Source organism: Scyliorhinus torazame, chromosome 1 (assembly GCF_047496885.1).
Source record: "Scyliorhinus torazame isolate Kashiwa2021f chromosome 1, sScyTor2.1, whole genome shotgun sequence".
Taxonomy (NCBI): Eukaryota; Metazoa; Chordata; class Chondrichthyes; order Carcharhiniformes; family Scyliorhinidae; genus Scyliorhinus; species Scyliorhinus torazame.
In genome coordinates, this window is record NC_092707.1 from 315429050 (window position 1) to 315448002 (window position 18953).

Below are 18953 nucleotides of genomic sequence, written 5' to 3' on the forward strand. Positions count from 1 at the left end.
TACGTGTCCTTGATATGTATGTCCCTGTCAGGCAGGGAAGAGATGGTCGAGTGAGGGAACCATGGTTGACAAGAGAGGTTGAATGTCTTGTTAAGAGGAAAAAGGAGACTTATGTAAGGCTGAGGAAACAAGGTTCAGACAGGGCATTGGAGGGATACAAGATAGCCAGGAGGGAACTGAAGAAAGGGATTAGGAGAGCTAAGAGAGGGCATGAACAATCTTTGGCGGGTAGGATCAAGGAAAACCCCAAGGCCTTTTACACATATGTGAGAAATATGAGAATGACTAGAGCGAGGGTAGGTCCGATCAAGGACAGTAGCGGGAGATTGTGTATTGAGTCTGAAGAGATAGGAGAGGTCTTGAATGAGTACTTTTCTTCTGTATTTACAAATGAGAGGGGCGATATTGTTGGAGAGGACAGTGTGAAACAGATTGGTAAGCTCGAGGAAATACTTGTTCGGAAGGAAGATGTGTTGGGCATTTTGAAAAACTTGAGGATAGACAAGAGCCCCGGGCCTGACGGGATATATCCAAGGATTCTATGGGAAGCAAGAGATGAAATTGCAGAGCCGTTGGCAATTATCTTTTCGTCCTCACTGTCAACAGGGGTGGTACCAGGGGATTGGAGAGTGGCGAATGTCGTGCCCCTGTTCAAAAAAGGAACTAGGGATAACCCTGGGAATTACAGGCCAGTTAGTCTTACTTCGGTGGTAGGCAAAGTAATGGAAAGGGTACTGAAGGATAGGATTTCTGAGCATCTGGAAAGACACTGCTTGATTAGGGATAGTCAGCACGGATTTGTGAGGGGTAGGTCTTGCCTTACAAATCTTATTGAATTCTTTGAGGAGGTGACCAAGCATGTGGATGAAGGTAAAGCAGTGGATGTAGTGTACATGGATTTTAGTAAGGCATTTGATAAAGTTCCCCATGGTAGGCTTCTGCACAAAGTAAGGAGGCATGGGATAGTGGGAAATTTGGCCAGTTGGATAACGAACTGGCTAACCGATAGAAGTCAGAGAGTGGTGGTGGATGGCAAATATTCAGCCTGGATCCCAGTTACCAGTGGTGTACCGCAGGGATCAGTTCTGGGTCCTCTGCTGTTTGTGATTTTCATTAATGACTTGGATGAGGGAGTTGAAGGGTGGGTCAGTAAATTTGCAGACGATACGAAGATTGGTGGAGTTGTGGATAGTAAGGAGGGCTGTTGTCGGCTGCAAAGAGACATAGATAGGATGCAGAGCTGGGCTGAGAAGTGGCAGATGGAGTTTAACCCTGAAAAGTGTGTGGTTGTCCATTTTGGAAGGACAAATATGAATGCGGAATACAGGGTTAACGGTAGAGTTCTTGGCATTGTGGAGGAGCAGAGAGACCTTGGGGTCTATGTTCATACATCTTTGAAAGTTGCCACTCAAGTGGATAGAGCTGTGAAGAAGGCCTATGGTGTGCTCGCGTTCATTAACAGAGGGATTGAATTTAAGAGCCGTGAGGTGATGATGCAGCTGTACAAAACTTTGGTAAGGCCACATTTGGAGTACTGTGTACAGTTCTGGTCGCCTCATTTTAGGAAGGATGTGGAAGCTCTGGAAAAGGTGCAAAGAAGATTTACCAGGATGTTGCCTGGAATGGAGAGTAGGTCTTACGAGGAAAGGTTGAGGGTGCTAGGCCTTTTCTCATTAGAGCGGAGAAGGATGAGGGGCGACTTGATAGAGGTTTATAAGATGATCAGGGGAATAGATAGAGTAGACAGTCAGAGACTTTTTCCCCAGGTGGAACACACCATTACAAGGGGACATAAATTTAAGGTGAAAGGTGGAAGATATAGGAGGGATATCAGAGGTAGGTTCTTTACCCAGAGAGTAGTGGGGGCATGGAATGCACTGCCTGTGGAAGTAGTTGAGTCGGAAACATTAGGGACCTTCAAGCAGCTGTTGGATAGGTACATGGATTACGGGAAAATGATATAGTGTAGATTTATTTGTTCTTAAGGGCAGCACGGTAGCATTGTGGATAGCACAATTGCTTCACAGATCCATGGTCCCAGGTTCGATTCCGGCTTGGGTCATTGTCTGTGCGGAGTCTGCACGTCCTCCCCGTGTCTGCGTGGGTTTCCTCCGGGTGCTCCGGTTTCCTCCCACAGTCCAAAGATGTGCGGGTTAGGTGAATTGGCCAATGATAAATTGCCCTTAATGTCCAAATTGCCCTTGGTGTTGGGTGGAGGTGTTGAGTTTGGGTTGGGTGCTCTTTCCAAGAGCTGGTGCAGACTCGGGGGGCCGAATGGCCTCCTTCTGCACTGTAAATTCAATGATAATCTATGATTAATCTAGGACAAAGGTTCGGCACAACATCGTGGGCCGAAGGGCCTGTTCTGTGCTGTATTTTCTATTTTCTATGTTCTATCACTAATTAGTTTTAACAACATGAAAAAAAAAATTAACATGGAAAAATGGGATTACAATACAATACTACTTTACTCCCCCTTATCTTAACTAATACACACAGATTTAAAGATTAACATGGATTACAAAGTACATCTTAAATTACAATGGTCTCATTAACACACAAAGTCTCTTTTAAGCACACAAGATGACTGTGGTCAAATACACACACCGCTCTGAACTCAAGTTAATGTCTGAGGATTTCTCCTCCAGATGATCATCATGAGAATTCCCAAACAGCTATCCAAAAACACACTATAAAACCTTCTCTCACAACAATCATAGAATCATAGATTATCATAGAATGTACAGTGCAGAAGGAGGCCATTCGGCCCATCGAGTCTGCACCGGCTCTTGGAAAGAGCACCCTACCCAAGGTCAACACTTCCACCCTATCCCCATAACCCAGTAACCCCACCCAACACTAAGGGCAATTTTGGACACTAAGGGCAATTTATCATGGCCAATCCACCTAACCTGCACATCTTTGGACTGTGGGAGGAAACTGGTGCACCCGGAGGAAACCCACGCACACACGGGGAGGATGTGCAGACTCCGCACAGACAGTGACCCAGCGGGGAATCGAACCTGGGACTCTGGAGCTGTGAAGCAATTGTGCTATCCACAATGCTACCGTGCTGCCCGACTTTTGCTTTCCCTTTTGACCTGAATTCCAAATTCCAGCCCAAGTTTGGCAAATTACATTTTTAAACAAAGCTTCTGCTCCACCTTTAACATCGAATCCAGTCTTGGATTTTACACTATCCCCTTTTAAGTTTCCTTTGTCTTTCCTGTTTTGACACAAACTCTGAGATCCAGCCACTAATTTTCTCAGTTATTTAACTTATTTGTTATAAGGCTCTGCTCACCTTGGTGGGGGTCCAGAGGAGGTTTACAAGATTGATCCCGGGAATGAAGGGCTTGTCATATGAGGAGCATTGAGGACTCTGGGTCTGCACTTGATGGAGTTTTGAAGGATTCTGGGGATCTCATTTAAACTTACAGAATACTGAGTGGCCTAGATAGAGTGAACGTGAAAAAGATGTTTCCACTAGTAGGAGTCTAGAACCAGAGGGCACAGTCTCAGATTGAAGGGACAGTGCTTTAAAACTGAGATGAGGAGGAGTTTCTTTAGCCAGAGGCTGGTGAATTTGTGGAACTCATTGCCGCAGAAGGCTTTGGAGGCCAAGTCACTGAGTGTCTTTAAAACAGAGATAGATAGGCTCTTGATTAATAAGGGGACCAGGGGTTACAGGGAGAAGGCAGGAGAATAAGAATAAGAAACATATCAGCCATGATCAAATTGTGGAGCAAACTCGATGGGCCAAATTGTTTAATTCAGATCCTACATTTTATGATCTTATTTCAACTCTCATTCCACAGGCTGTCATAAAACCTCACAAACCTGAAAATCACAACAGATATCTTTATGGCATCTCAGCCTTCTTCTCAACTCTGTCTATCTTTACTGAACAGCGCTCTGTTCTAGTACCTTTAACCTCAGACTTTTGGAAACTTCTCTTCATTTCTTAGTTTCCTGAACTAGCTGCTCTTCAGATTTCTCAACATTCTTAACCATTACTGAGATCCATTACCATGCTATGGCATTTCTTCTCACAAAGTTGAGAGAGATATTCCCTATCTAACCTTCTAAATCAACTGCTTCTAGCAGAGCTGTGAGAGTTGCCTGCTTCATTATCTTCAACTGCAATCAAATTATCAAAACTAAATCTTCAAAGTCTCTCTACCTTAAAAGGCCCAGTTGCTAAGCAACATCCATATGCTTCTGCCTTTTATTTATTCTTCATGCCGTAGCCCTCTAAGCACAACAGAAACGAGGTTGGACCTTAACCAACCCCCACACGTACAAACAAAAGAGAAAATGCTGGAAAATCTTAGCATGTCTGGCAGCATCTGTAGGGAAAGAAAGGAGCTAACGTTTCGAGTCCGATGACTCTTTGTCAAAGCTAACGGACAGAGAAAGTGGGAAATATTTATACTGTGGAGTGAGAATGAAAGATGAGTCATACATACAAACATACATACACCTACATACATACACCATACACACGTACACCCACACATACAAACATCTTTGTTCATCAATAATCTAATACATGATTTACCCCTCCAGACACAGAAACATTAAATAAATCCACTTAAAACTATACCCTAACTTTAATAAAAGTAAATTACTGAGGATGCTGGAATCTGAAACCAAAGAGAAAATGCTGGAAATTCTCAGCAGGTCTGGCAGCATCTGTAGGGAAAGAAAACAGCTAACGTTTCGAGTCCAGGTGACCCTTTGTCAAAGCTAGAAGACAGGGAAAGTGGGAACCTTTTGTACTGTGGAGTGAGAATGAAAGATGAGTCATTGCCACAGAAACCCAGGAGAACGGGGTGCTAATAGCCACAGAAACCACAGGGAAAGAGTGCTAATGGCAGTCCCCAGAGAGAACAAAAGGTGCGAAAGGACAAACAGCAGAAAAACTAACATCAGAGGGTAAACTGTGACAGATGTAGATGTGGGGAGAGGCAAAGGGGAGAAAGGGTATGTAAAGATGGATAAGGTGGGGGTGGTTAAATATGTATAGAAAGAAAGACAAGAGAGAAAGAAATGGTAAAAGACAGTTAAAATGAAATGGGATGAAAACAAATGGGCCGAGGTGGGGTAGAGATAATCATCTGAAGTTGTTGAATTTGATGTTGAGACCGGAAGGCTGTAGTGTGCCTAACCGGAAGATGAGATGTTGTTCCTCCAATTTGCATTGAGTTTCACTGGAACATTGCAGCAGGCCTAGGACAGACATGTGGGCATGGGAGCAGTGTCTTGTGTTAAAATGGCAAGCAACGGGAAGGTCAGGGTCCTGAATGCGCACAGACCGAAGGTGCTCAGCAAAGCGATCACCCAGTCTGCGTTCGGTCTCTCCAATACAGAGATGACCACATTGGGAGCAGCGAATGCAATAGACCAGATTGAAAGAGGTACAAGTGAAGGACAGGTGTTACACCTTCTGTGATTGCATGGGAAGATGCCATAGGTGATTGGAGAGGAGTTGGGTATGGTGGAGGAGTGGACTAGATTATCTCGGAGGGAACGGTCTCTGTGGAATGTTGACAGAGAGAGTGAAGGGAAGATGTGTTTGGTGGTGGCATCATGCTGGAGTTGGCGAAAATGGCGGAGGATGATGCTTTGCATACGGAGGCTGGTGGGGTGAAATTTGAGAACGAGGGAGACTCTATCCTTGTTCTGGGAGGGAGGGGAGGGGGAGAGGGTAGTAGCGTGGGAGTTGTACCGCAAACTGTTGAGGGCCCTGTAAACAACTGTAGGTGGGAAATCACGGTTGAGGAAGGAACACATTTTCAAAGCACCATTTTGGAAAGTGGCATCATTGGAACAAATGCGACGGAGGCGAAGGAGCTGAGAGAAAGGGATGGAGTCCTTACTGGATGTAGGGTGCGAAGAGCTGTTGTCCAGATAGCTGTGGGAGTCAGTGGGCTTGTAGTGGATATTAGTAGATAGATTTATTTTTAGTGTTTGCCCTAAAGTTAGACCCTATTTTTAATGTTTACCAGTACAAATATAAATCCCTTAGAACTACCTTGGTTTTCCGAACAAAATATATTAATGAACTCAACATGATATTTTGCTAAATTGTAGTCAATACAGGACACGAAACCACATGACTAAGCCCCTGTTAAAATTGTGCAAAGTATAAAAACTGCAAGATTCTATACAATTAGTCAGGACTAGCTTAGCCCTTTTAACTGGTTGTGCAGTAAATATGTAACCATCTTTGGCTTTGTAAGTTTAGAAGCAAGTTCTGTAATCTGTCTTCATGGCTACTTTATAGTTTTTGTGACGTGCATTCTTCATGAACCCATAATATATTAGGATATCTCTTGCATGTGTCTCTAGTTACCTCAATTTTAGCGCACCAGTCATCTCTAGGCACTAATTTTTATATGAATTTAGGTAGCCTCTGTAACTCTAATTTCTGTAAGACTATGCATCACTTTGCATTTCTGTACTATATTTTAATTAACTTGTACAAGGCACAGCCAGATACGAATTCTACAAGATACCTCGACATCAATTAAACATTTGAGTTGCTGAGCCCAAATATTAATCAGTAGTGTTAGACACCACACTTCCTTATCTTGAAATAAGCAAACACCAAAACTAAAATCAGACATTAAAACTATTAGGATGCCACAGAATTTAATTTTTTAAAAAGAGATGGGGTTACAATGACATGGTCCTATGCATAACTAATACAACATAGTTGTCCACCTTCTAAACAAATCAGAAACTTATCATGCTCTACTCGAGTCAATTAGAATCCAAAACAGGGGCAGTCATCATGCAGATGAGTGGCAGCTTTGAAAGAGTTAAAAAGCAACAGCTTTGAGCTAACACACATGCTGAAATTGAAGACTGAACTGAAGCCTGCATCCAGCTGGCGCAGAAGCTTACAACACTCGAGAGACAGAGAAAGAGCGAAGACCTCGTGTTGTCTCACGCCTGAGGTTGAATCTGGAAGCAAGAACTGTGTGAAGCCAGTAAAGTCACTGCATAGCTTGATTAAGTATCACTTTTGTTGCTTAATAAATGTTTCCTGAGTTACTTTGCTAGATTGTCCCCAATTGCCTGAATGGTCAAGTCTCAAAAGAACAAATTAATATTGATAAGTAGATTTGGAGGATAAACACCTCCAGTGGAACATGCATCAGTTGGTTGATGATTAACAGTTAACTGCCAAGAGCTTTGTTTAAATTCAAACCTGGTTGGCTCTGATTGGTCAAGGCATTGCCCTGGGGAATGAACCGGGGGATGTCTTTCACCTATTTTGTTTAGTTGAAACAAATGCAATGTGTACACATTTCTTTCTTTCTTCAAAGATCAGGGCACTATGTATTAGTGTTTGTAGCTACGAGCACACGTAAGTAAGCCACACTGCGAACCAACCTTATTACCCTGAATTGGTTGCCAGCGTACTTCTCAACAGACTCAGCAATGTTTAGAAAATGTTGTCCAATCGCTGAATCACATCCAATGTTGGAAATTGTGTTTTGAATTTTGCAAGCATTGACTGGTTGGGTACAGTTTGTACTTTGCCGGTTGCGAACAGCCAAAAGGACATGCTGTTTTGTGCGATCCGCCAGACTTTGGGATGTATGACCTAGTATAAAAACTGCAAGATTCTATACAATTAGTCAGGACTAGCTTATATACCTAGTATCACAATGGCACTGAAGTACATGCACCACATTACTCATTTGTGTGATAAGTAGAACGTCTTTTTGACCTGACGGCAACATTCTGTTCATGGCAAATACCACTCATATTGCTACCGCAAGAGTGGCAGCGTGAAACTGCCAACACTGTTTACATTTTTGAGACACATCGCTCTTCCCTTTCAGGACCGAAAGTTGTGGCATTAGGTCCATTCGTGAGTTTGTGCGATATACAGTGAGCAATGGTCTTATCAGGATAGCAATTATCTCGCAGGATGGTTTTGATCCATTCTATGTTAGAATCAAACTTGCACAGTGAGCAAATCATTTAGGTTCCGATCTACGAAGTTGCCGATGAGGCTAATCTTATTGTGTGTGGAACTGTAAGTATCCGAACGTGTATATTGACCATTGAAGGTACTCTTGAGGTAGATGATAATAGAGAATCTAAGGACAGATTTCTCAACGAGCACATCAAGGATAGGAAGTTCAATTGACTGCTTTATTTCAAAGGTGAATTTGCGTGCTCATTAAAGGTGTGGGGGAAAATTATTACGTGCAGCTGCAGATTCAAAAATACCGTGTGCTAATTCACCCGAAAAATGACTAGTGCCGGCTTCCTGGCAGTCAGTACACCTTTGCGAGGTGTCGCAATCAGGATCCTGCCTAAAATGGGCGTGACCAAGTCTCAGGCACATAAATTGGTTTTAAACCCACTTAGGCGTGCTCATCCGGGATCCACTGGGCTCCCAGCATCTAACGGCCTCCCCAGGGAATCCCCAGCCGGGCGCCATACTGGTTCACACACAAAGCGGACCACAGACAGCGGATGCATGCACCGTGGCCTTTGGCACCCTCCATACCACACTGCCAGTCTTGGGCCACATGCCCCATCAATGACATTATCAGCCAGCCCACTCCACAGGACCACTGGCTGTCTCCAGGCCCTGTCTGCCCACTCCGCCCCTGCTCCAATTGATCCTCACTGTGGTCAGGATGGTACAACCTGTGCATTACACTACAGTTACGGTCCTACCAGGTGCCCACCCCTCCTTGACCAGCCCCATCCATGGGCCCTGCTTGCACTCATGCCACCAAGAATGGAGGCAGTTGGTGGCACACTATGATCCCTCCATCCCCCATACCACATGTGCCACCCTACAGGCGGGGTATCGCACGGCCCACCAATGGAGGCCACCCACAGTAGACCCCACAAGAGGGCACAGACAAGGGGCTGCAGAGCATATCACTGGCATTAGTGCTAGCCACCAGTACCCCTGCCAGCAGGGACAGGTGGCAGGGCTGGAGGCTCTCCTGCGCCAGCCAACAATGGGGCCAGAGGTGCAGTGTGGAAGCCAAAGTGTTGGGTGAACGGCTGACGGGTGGAATTAGGATGGGGGCATACGGAGGCTGGAGCTGCAGTGCAATCCAGAGCCACCGTGTTGCTGTTGAACCTGGATGGCCACGGGAGTACTCACCATACGAACATGTCTGCCCTTTTCCCGCTGCAGAGAATGGACTTTGGTACTCAGTCAACAATGTGTGCCTTAGCCTGGCCGCAGCAGCCCTTGCTGACGCACTGAGGCTGCAAGCACAGGAGCTGCTCGAGGAGGACACTGCAGAATAGGAGCATGCCCCAGAGGAGTACGGGCCAGTCAGTGAGGCTGGGAAGCCGGCCATCCAACAGGCCGAGGAGGTGTGGAAGGAAGCAACACATCAGGCTACGTGCATACCATCGGTCCCTGTCCTTCGAGGACCTGCCAGAGTGTCTCGCCAAAGGTTTCAGCTAACCAGATAGAACATGCGATGCCCTGTGCCAGATGATGGCGCACATGGAACAGCAGGGGTATGGGGGAGGATACCCACTCCCGGTGGCCGTCAAGGTCGCCCTGAACGTCTTTGCCATGGGGTCCTTCCAAGCGCCGAGTGGGGCCCTGTCCAAGATCTCACAGACGTCCGTGCACAAGTGCATCCGCACTGTCACGGATGCCTTATGTAACCGGGAAGCGGACTATATGAACTTCAAGGTTAACCAAGCCCACCAGGTTGCCTGGGCAGCGTGATTCACTGCCATCGATGGCATGCCCCAGGCCCAGGATGATCGATGGGACATGGACCCTCCAATATAGTCCTGGGAGGGAATCCCACATTGTGCTGGCCTGCTGCGCCTGCACAACATCGCGCTGTAGAGAGAGGACATGCTGGAGGAGGAACAAAAACATAGAGGAATGTCAGGCTTCACCGAACGAGGAGGATGCAGAGGGTGGCCAGGGCATGGGGCCCGGGCAGGCACAGGGGGTCGCATGCAGGCGAGAACCTCATGACCTCCAAGTTTTTTTTTTAAAAATATGTTTTATTGAAATTTTTTTCCCCAAACAACAATTTTTCCCCTCTTACAAAGCAAACGCAACAATAACAATACAGAAATTTTTAACAATACACAAGTAACAAAACCCCTTTATCTTTGACCTAAATTAACTAACCCCCCCCCCCTCCCCACCCTTCCCCCTGGGTTGCTGCTGCTGGTCATCTGTCTTCCCTCTAACGTTCCCCTAGGTAGTCGAGAAATGGCTGCCACCGCCTGGTGAACCCTTGAGCCGATCCTCTCAGGGCAAACTTTATCTGCTCCAGTTTAATGAACGCCGCCATATCATTTACCCAGGCCTCCAGTCCGGGGGGTTTCGCCTCCTTCCACATGAGTAGGATCCTGCGCCGGGCTACTAGGGACGCAAAGGCCACAACGTCGGCCTCTTTCGCCTCCTGCACTCCCGGCTCTTCCGTAACTCCAAATAGAGCTAACCCCCAGCCTGATTTGACCCGGGCCTTCACCACCTGCGAAATCACTCCCGTCACTCCCTTCCAGTGCCGGGCACGCCCAAAACATATGTGCGTGGTTTGCCGGGCTCCCGCCACACCTCCCACATTTGTCCTCCACTCCAAAGAACCTGCTCAATCTTGCTCCCGTTATGTGTGCTCTATGTAGCACCTTAAATTGAATCAGGCTAAGCCTGGCGCATGAGGAAGAGGAATTTACCCTGCTTAGGGCATCAGCCCACATACCCTCCTCTATCTCCTCCCCTAGTTCTTCTTCCCACTTTCCTTTTAGTTCGCCCACCGACTCCTCCCCCTCTTCCCTCATCTCTCGGTAAATCTCTGACACCTTGCCCTCTCCGACCCACACCCCTGAAAGCACCCTGTCCTGTATCCCCTGTGTCGGGAGCAACGGAAATTCCCTCACCTGTTGTCTAGTAAACGCCCTCACCTGCATATATCTCAAGAAATTTCCCCGGGGCAACTTATACTTTTCCTCCAATGCTCCCAAGCTCGCAAAAGTCCCATCTATAAATAAATCTCCCACCCTCCTAATTCCCAACTGGCACCAGCTCGGAAATCCTCCATCCATTCTTCCTGGGGCGAACCTATGGTTGTTCCTGATTGGGGACCCCACCAGGGCTCCCCGCACCCCTCTCTGTCGCCTCCACTGTCCCCAGATATTCAATGTTGCCGCCACCACCGGGTTCGTGGTAAACCTTTTAGGTGAGATCGGTAGCGGCGCTGTCACCAGCGCCTCTAAACTCGTCCCTTTACAGGACTTTCTCTCCAGTCTTTTCCACGCCGCTCCCTCACCCTCCATCATCCATTTACGTATCATTGCCACATTGGCGGCCCAATAGTAATCGCCCAAGTTCGGTAGTGCCAATCCTCCTCTGTCCCTACTACGCTGAAGGAACCCCCTCCTTACTCTCGGAACTTTCCCTGCCCACACGAAGCTCGTGATGCTCCTGTCTATTTTATTAAAAAAGGTCTTGATGATTAGTATAGGGAGACATTGAAATACAAACAAGAACCTCGGGAGGACCATCATCTTAATTGCTTGCACCCTGCCCGCCAGCGATAGAGGCTGCATGTCCCACCTCTTGAAGTCCTCCTCCATTTGTTCTACCAACCGTGTCAGATTAAGTCTGTGCAAGGTTCCCCTGCTCCTAGCGATCTGAATCCCCAGGTATCGGAAGTTTCTTTCCACTTTCCTTAGAGGCAAGCCTTCAACCTCTCTACTCTGGTCCCCTGGATGTATCACAAATAATTCACTCTTACCCATGTTTAGCCTATACCCCGAGAAATCCACGAACCCCCTCAAAATTTGCATAACCTCTATCATCCCCCCCGCTGGGTCCGACACGTATAACAACAGGTCATCCGCGTATAACGAGACTCGGTGTTCTTCTCCCCCTCTAATCACCCCTCTCCATTTCCTGGAGTCGATCAACGCCATGGCCAGAGGTTCAATTGCCAACGCGAACAACAATGGAGACAGCGGGCATCCCTGTCTTGTTCCCCTATGTAGTCGGAAATACTCCGATCTATGTCGACCTGTAACTACGCTTGCCGTTGGAGCCCCATAAAGAAGTCTAACCCAGCTAATAAACCCGTTCCCAAACCCAAACCTCCTTAACACTTCCCATAAATACTCCCACTCCACCCTATCAAATGCCTTCTCTGCGTCCATTGCCGCCACTATCTCTGCCTCCCCCTCCACTGGGGGCATCATTATCACCCCTAATAGTCGTCGCACGTTAACATTCAGTTGTCTCCCTTTTACGAACCCTGTCTGATCTTCGTGCACCACCCCCGGGACACAGTCCTCTATCCTCGATGCCAGTACCTTTGCCAACAATTTGGCGTCCACGTTCAATAATGAAATGGGTCTATAGGACCCGCACTGCAACGGATCTTTATCCCTCTTCAAAATTAACGATATCGTCGCCTCCGACATCGTCGGGGGTAGAGTCCCCCCTTTCCTGGCCTCATTGAACGTCCTCACCATCAACGGGGCCAACAAGTCCACATATTTTCTGTAATACTCCACCGGGAACCCGTCTGGTCCTGGGGCCTTCCCTGCTTGCATGCTTCCCAGTCCCTTAATAACCTCGTCCACCCCAATCGGTGCCCCCAGGCCTACCACCCCCCCGCTCCTCCACTTTCGGGAACCTCAATTGGTCCAGGAACTGCCGCATCCACCCTCTCCCTCTGGGGGTTGAGACCTATACAGTTCCTCATAGAAGGTCTTGAACACCTCATTTATCTTTCCTGCCCTTCGCACAGTGTCTCCCCTTTCGTCTCTAATTCCTCCCTCGCTGCTGCCCTCTTTCGCAATTGATGAGCCAACAGGCGACTAGCCTTTTCCCCATATTCATACCTCCTCCCCTGTGCCTTCCTCCACAGTACCTCCGCCTTTCTGGTGGTCAGAAGGTCAAATTCCGTCTGGAGTCGTCTCCTCTCCCTGTACAATTCCTCCTCCGGGGCATGACCTCCAAGTTAACCGACCAGTAAGCCTGGCCACCGGCAGCCCAGCCTCCCTTTTCCACCTCTCCACGCCTGCCACCCACCCCCCGTCCCATGGCCACCCACTCCCTTCCCTTATCCTCCCTTCCTGCACTACATCTCCCCCCTGCCACCACAGCACCTGCACTCCCTCTCCGAGCTTTCCACCAGCTTTACTACAGGGTGTTGGCCCTGGGATGGCAGCCCGAGCGGGTCTGGTCCATGGGATGGATGAGAATGACGACCTGCTCTGCGATGAGCTCAGGTGTTCCGCATCGGCTGACAATGTCTGACTCCTGCCTTCGGTATCACATTCCACTGTCCGCTCGGGTGATACCTGCATGCGTGCTGACCATTCCACCTTACCAGGCCCACAGTCATTCTGGGGAGGCGGAGGTGGGGACGGGGTTAGGGGGTGTGGGAGGTGGTGAGCAGTGATGGGCCACTCCCAGGGTAGGCCCTACCACATGGCGCCCCCACATTTCTAGCCCCGTCCCCTGCCACCTCCGAAGCCGACCCCGGGGTGGGGGGGGTGGGATGTCAAACTGTCCTGGGGGCCCTGCCCCATGTCTTCCTCCAACACCCCCACCATCTTTGCACTCAGCCCGGCCCATCCCTCACACCCTTATGATAAAGGCCCGAGACAATTTGGAACGTCTGTGTACAGGTGTTTAATTGTATTAGCAGTATATACAAGTATTGTGCCCTGGCTCCTAACACTATCCTGTGTGCTGCAGCCGTGCCAACTTAACTGGTGTCTAACTTTCAAATCTTATGCGTCCTAATGCTCCTTGTAGGTGGTTCCCCAGACAGTATATTAGATGTGGAGGTGGCCTGCTGCCTATACCGTCCTGTGGCCTGGGTCCCCTTTGGTGACTGTACTCTGGAGTGACTGAGCCTCGATGGGCCCGGCCAACTTCCAGGTGTCACAGGCGATGTGGTGCCACCCTGTTCTGCCCGCTGCCCATCGGATGACCAGGGGCAAGTGCAGGGGAATTCAGAGGGGCTGCTGCATTCCAGCATCTCCCCAGCAGGAGTTAACGGCACAGGACCCATCACCACCTTCTCCCTCTGGGTGCCCAATGTCCCCTGGGCTACTCCTTGGGATGGGGGTGCAGTTGGAACGAGCTCCAGGGGCTCTGCAGTTACCTGCCGATCTCAACCAGGGCCTCCATGCTCATGGCCATGGAGCACAGGGACTGGACCACACTCCTCTGGGTCTGTGCCACATCCCTTTGGACTGACACGGGTCAGCCAGCACCAGGCCAATGCTCTTACCACATGCATTCATGGCCCGTTGTGATTTGGCCACGTTCTGAAGCATCGCAGAAATTCCATGTGGCCTTGGTATATGGCTACCCTGTCCTGTACCTCAGTCCCCAGGCCTTCGACATCCCGACCCATGGCTGTGACCCTCATACCCAAGTCTTCCAACGCGGACACAATTCTTGCGGTGTTGGCCTGGGTAGCATGTATTGTCGGCATCGTCTCCTGCTCCGGCAGGTGGTTGAACTCCTCCAAGTGTAGCTACAGGCACTGGAAGGTTGCTGACACCCCATCTTTTAATCCTCTGCTCTGTGCCTGCATCATTGATGGAATCTCCCTTTCCAGAAGTCCAAGATCTGTCTGGATGGCAGCTAGTCCCGGAGGTCGGGCCACCCAGCGACTGTCCGCCCTCTCAAGGGATCCTACCTCCACTTGGTTGTACTGCTGCATGTGTGATGTGTGCAGAGACTATCCCAGGAGCCATTTCATTATAATGACCTACCGAGGTGAGAGTCTCTGCGATGGTGGAGGGTGCTGGTGACAGCAGTGATGAAAAGTCAGTGTCATCCCCGGACTGGTGCGCTGAGGTGTTGTGGGGTTGCGGCTGGGTGATCAAGAAATCCCTGATGGCCCTGCCTCGTCGGACGTGATCCTGCAAGACACAAGGCAAGACGCATGGTGAGATCACGGGTAGACATGGTGTGGGGGAGTGGGGTGGCGCACATGCCATAGGGACATTGTAATTCATTAGGAGCTCATTTGGTTGTCCCATGCCAATCTCCGCCTGGGCAACTGCCCGTTCCCCCACCAGTGCCTTCTGCTCCACAATGGTGAGGGGCTGCAGGTCCGGTGCGCCCCTTTCCTCTTCTCCTGCTCCCGGTGGTTGTGGGTTGACTTCTCCTGGAGGTACAGATAATCCACAGTGAGAGACACTTGGATGTGGCCGCACAGGGAGTTTGCAGTGGTGTAAGGTGGGGTGCGAGGGGTCTGCCGGCGGCTGGGGCTTGTCGATCACCCTCTCTTTTTTTTTGTGGGGGGGGGGGGGGGGGGGGGGGGAGAAAAGAGGATTGACATGCAGGGGGCAGGGTGAGGGTGGTGACTCACCTGGGCCGCCCCAAGGTCGTGTAGCACTAGTTTCACGTGGCCCGTATGCTGGCACATTAGCATGTCCTGAATAGTTCCAGCACTGGCACCCCCATTGGGACCGGGAAACACTCCCAAATCAGTCTCGGTATCAACACTTCGGGCTGGATTCTACCACCCGCCACAAGAATGCCACAGGCGTACAATGGAGAACTCCATTGACCTCTGGCGGGATTCTCCAGTTGCCAGGCAAATTATTTCCTGCAGTGCGGAACTAAACGCACCACCCAGGCCGGCTCCTCTGAGATTGCGCGCCATTTTGAAAGTATTCCCCAATCTCAAAGTGAGGTTGAAGGAACCCCACATTCCCACCTACGGACAATGCAACTCCCTGCAAAAATGGCCAACACAACCAACAGTTGAACCCTGAGGGGCAACCTCCCCCCATCAATAAAAGTTGCGTGAGCATCCCCCCCCCCACCCCCCCCCAATCACCCAGGCACGAAGGTGACTCTACCCCACACCCATCCATCCTTGTGGGCATCAGTGCATTGTCCACCCCCCCCCCCCCCCCCCCCCCCCACCCAATCACCCAGGCACGAAGGTGACTCTACCCTACACCCATCCATCCTTGTGGGCATCAGTGCATTGTCCCCCCCCCCCCCCCCCCCCCCACCAAGTGAGCATACCACACTATGGGGGTCGCTGAGGACTCTCATTCAGGACCCCGCTGATTCACCTGTTCTCCCCCCACCCTTCATACCCCCCTTTCAAGGGTATGGCCCCCATCAGGCCCTGCCTCTCGGCACTGGCAACCTGGCACTAACAACCTGGCACCCGGACACTGCCCTGACACCCTGTCAGTGCCAACCCTAACAGCCCCACCTTCACCCCCCCCACCTTCATGATGCCCCTTCATACATCCCACCCTTCATACTCTTCCACCTCCTTTCATACCCATGTCCCAACCCTTGGCACTGCCAACCCAGCATCCGGACACTGCCCCTGACACCTGGCCATCTTCCATGTCCCCAGGATCTCCAATGGCCATCGAGATCCCCCAGAGAGGCCATCACACTTGATCTCCGCTATGGAGACCAGGAGACCGGTGCCTGGGTGAGGCCTTGCCGGTGCAGCTGGTGGCTCTCAGGAGTGGTGAGACTGTGGCCTCAAACTAGCCATGAATATTTAGATGCGCCTAATGCATCATTTAAATATGATTATCTGGATCACGCTAGCGCGAGTGCCGCGGGTCTGGTGACTCGTGCCAGGCACAAAGCCAGTTTCGTGCCTCTCCCGCGTTGCACCTGGCGCGACAGGATCGGTGGCAGACGCAACAGGGTGGAAAGATCACACCCATCATCTAAATATCAGAAACATTCAAGGGGTAGGAGATTGGGTATCATGCAGTGGTTAGCACGGTGGTTAGCAATGCTGCCTCACAGCATCAGGGACCTGTGTTTGATTCCAATCTTGGGTGACTGGCTGTGTGGCGTCTGCACATTCTCCCATTGTCTGCATCCTCCGGGTTGCTCTGGTTTCCTCCCACAATCCAAAGATGTGCAGGTTAGGTGGATTGACCATGGTAAATTGTCCCTTAGTGTCCAAAGGTTAGGTGGGGTTATTTCGATAGGGTGGTGCATGGGCATGGGTCGGGTACTCTTTCAGTAGGTCGGTGTAGACTCGATGGGCCGAATGGCCTCCTTGTGCAATGTAGTGATTCTATGACTCATTTATCATGGAACCCAACAGAGATGTTGAAGAGAGCTGGGTTTAGAGGTGATCCCATGGCAACATTTGGGTATATATGGTATCGATAAAACTGAACTCAACTGCACAAGTTGCTGAGTTCATAAATTCAATTAATCCTGATTCACACAATGGCAGTGGGACTGATATCATGCTGCAGTGCAAATGTCTAGGGCTTCCTTGAGTGGTACACTGGTGAATAGACTTGCAATGTCAAATGAGCACATTAATATACATAGTGTACATACTATTGGTATATATAAATGTGATATGTATTGATACAAGTATAAATTGGTGTCCCTTAACACTTGGTATTCTTGTGAATTGTCCTGGTGAGTGCAAGTTGAAATGTTTTAACAACATGTTTCTTATTTCAGCAATTGTACAGTATAAGGTGTAAGCTCAGAGCTGTCTCCATGTCTAACTTTATTCACATCTCTGCCCAGTAGAAGACTGCCCTCTAGACTTGGGTCCTGTGCTCCTTTACATCACAGAACATTAACTCTTTCTATGCCAGACTCTTATACTACACCTTCCTTTTCCTGCTGGACACAATGCAACACAATTTTCACTTCAGCTTCTAGGTCCTAGTCTATACTGCCTGCAGCCAGCCATGTTGAGGTGTGTCAGAGAACACAGAGATTGGCTCCTTTCTTTTTGTCTGATTTTTGCTTGGTCACTCCCCAGAGCACAGCTAGATTTGTACTACACCATGTGGATTTCAGGCTTTAACTTGTATTGTAGGTACCATCCTGTTGAAAAGGACATCAAATGTTCTAACAAGCTGTGCAGAATACCTCCTTGGCACAGGTTATATACTTCAAATACAAAATAGCTGATAGTTTAATAGCTAAATGCAATTCAGGTTTTATAATTTGTGAATACCTGCCCGGTAGCCACATAGTCCTTTATTGGATGAATGGCTAGACAGAGGATATCATCATCATGTCCAAGATAGAATCTTTGTGAATGCTGTTGTCGATTATAAACAATACCAATGGCAGCAACATGGTAGACCACTTCAGCAGCTTGAGTATAGAAGAGATTATTTCGACAATCATATCCTCTGTACCTTAAAAACACAAAATAGGCTTATACATCCTAGGATAACGATTATAAGTATATTTTATAAACATGTAATTATGATAACGCTCCATCTGATTTAGTGTTTGGGCTGTTTAGGATGCCACCTGTTGTCATAGAAACATAACGCACAGGAGGTGGTCATTGGGCACATGATGCCTGTGCCAACTCACTGAAAGAGTTATACAATTATTCCAATATGCTGCACTTTTCCCATATTTCTCCATTTTTCCCTACAAGTATTTATCCAATTGACATTTGAAAACTACTAATACTTCTGCTTGCACCACCATTTTGGGCAGTTCGTATTCCATATTATAATGGCTTGCTGTATAAAAACATTTCTCCTCACCTTCTGCTTCTTTTGCCAATTACCTTAATGTGGTACCTTAATCACCTGAGGAAGGAGCAGCGCTCCAAAAGCTAGTGACATCGAAACAAACCTGTTGGACTTTAACCTGGTGTTGTAAGACTTCGTACTGCAATTACCTTAAGTTATTTCTGGTAGCCTCTGGATACTAACTCACCTACCATTGGAAAAGGTTTCACCTTAATTACTTTATCAAACTCCTACTGTCCCTGGAGACTGAAAAGTGAATCATAGGCAATGAGCATTAAATAGGGATTGCCAGCAATTTATTTCATGAATTAAACATGACCTATAACAAAAGATTATCCATGGTACCTTATCTGAAAACTCAAATACATGTTTTGAAACAGTTGAAGGTAATTTTCCGAAGTTTAGCTCAAAATGCACAACTTTGGCCAACGGAAATA

General features: G+C 48.6%; 1 protein-coding gene across 3 annotated transcripts in view; it reads right to left on the minus strand.

Annotated features, from left to right (window-relative positions):
- LOC140424335 (echinoderm microtubule-associated protein-like 6) overlaps positions 1–18953 on the minus strand; it is a 755202-nt gene that overhangs the window by 382405 nt on the left and 353844 nt on the right. For all 3 annotated transcript variants that reach the window (XM_072507857.1, XM_072507856.1, XM_072507859.1), the window contains one exon: positions 17979–18165. In XM_072507857.1, the coding sequence (XP_072363958.1) occupies positions 17979–18165 (187 nt within the window). The remainder of the gene's footprint in view (positions 1–17978; positions 18166–18953) is intronic.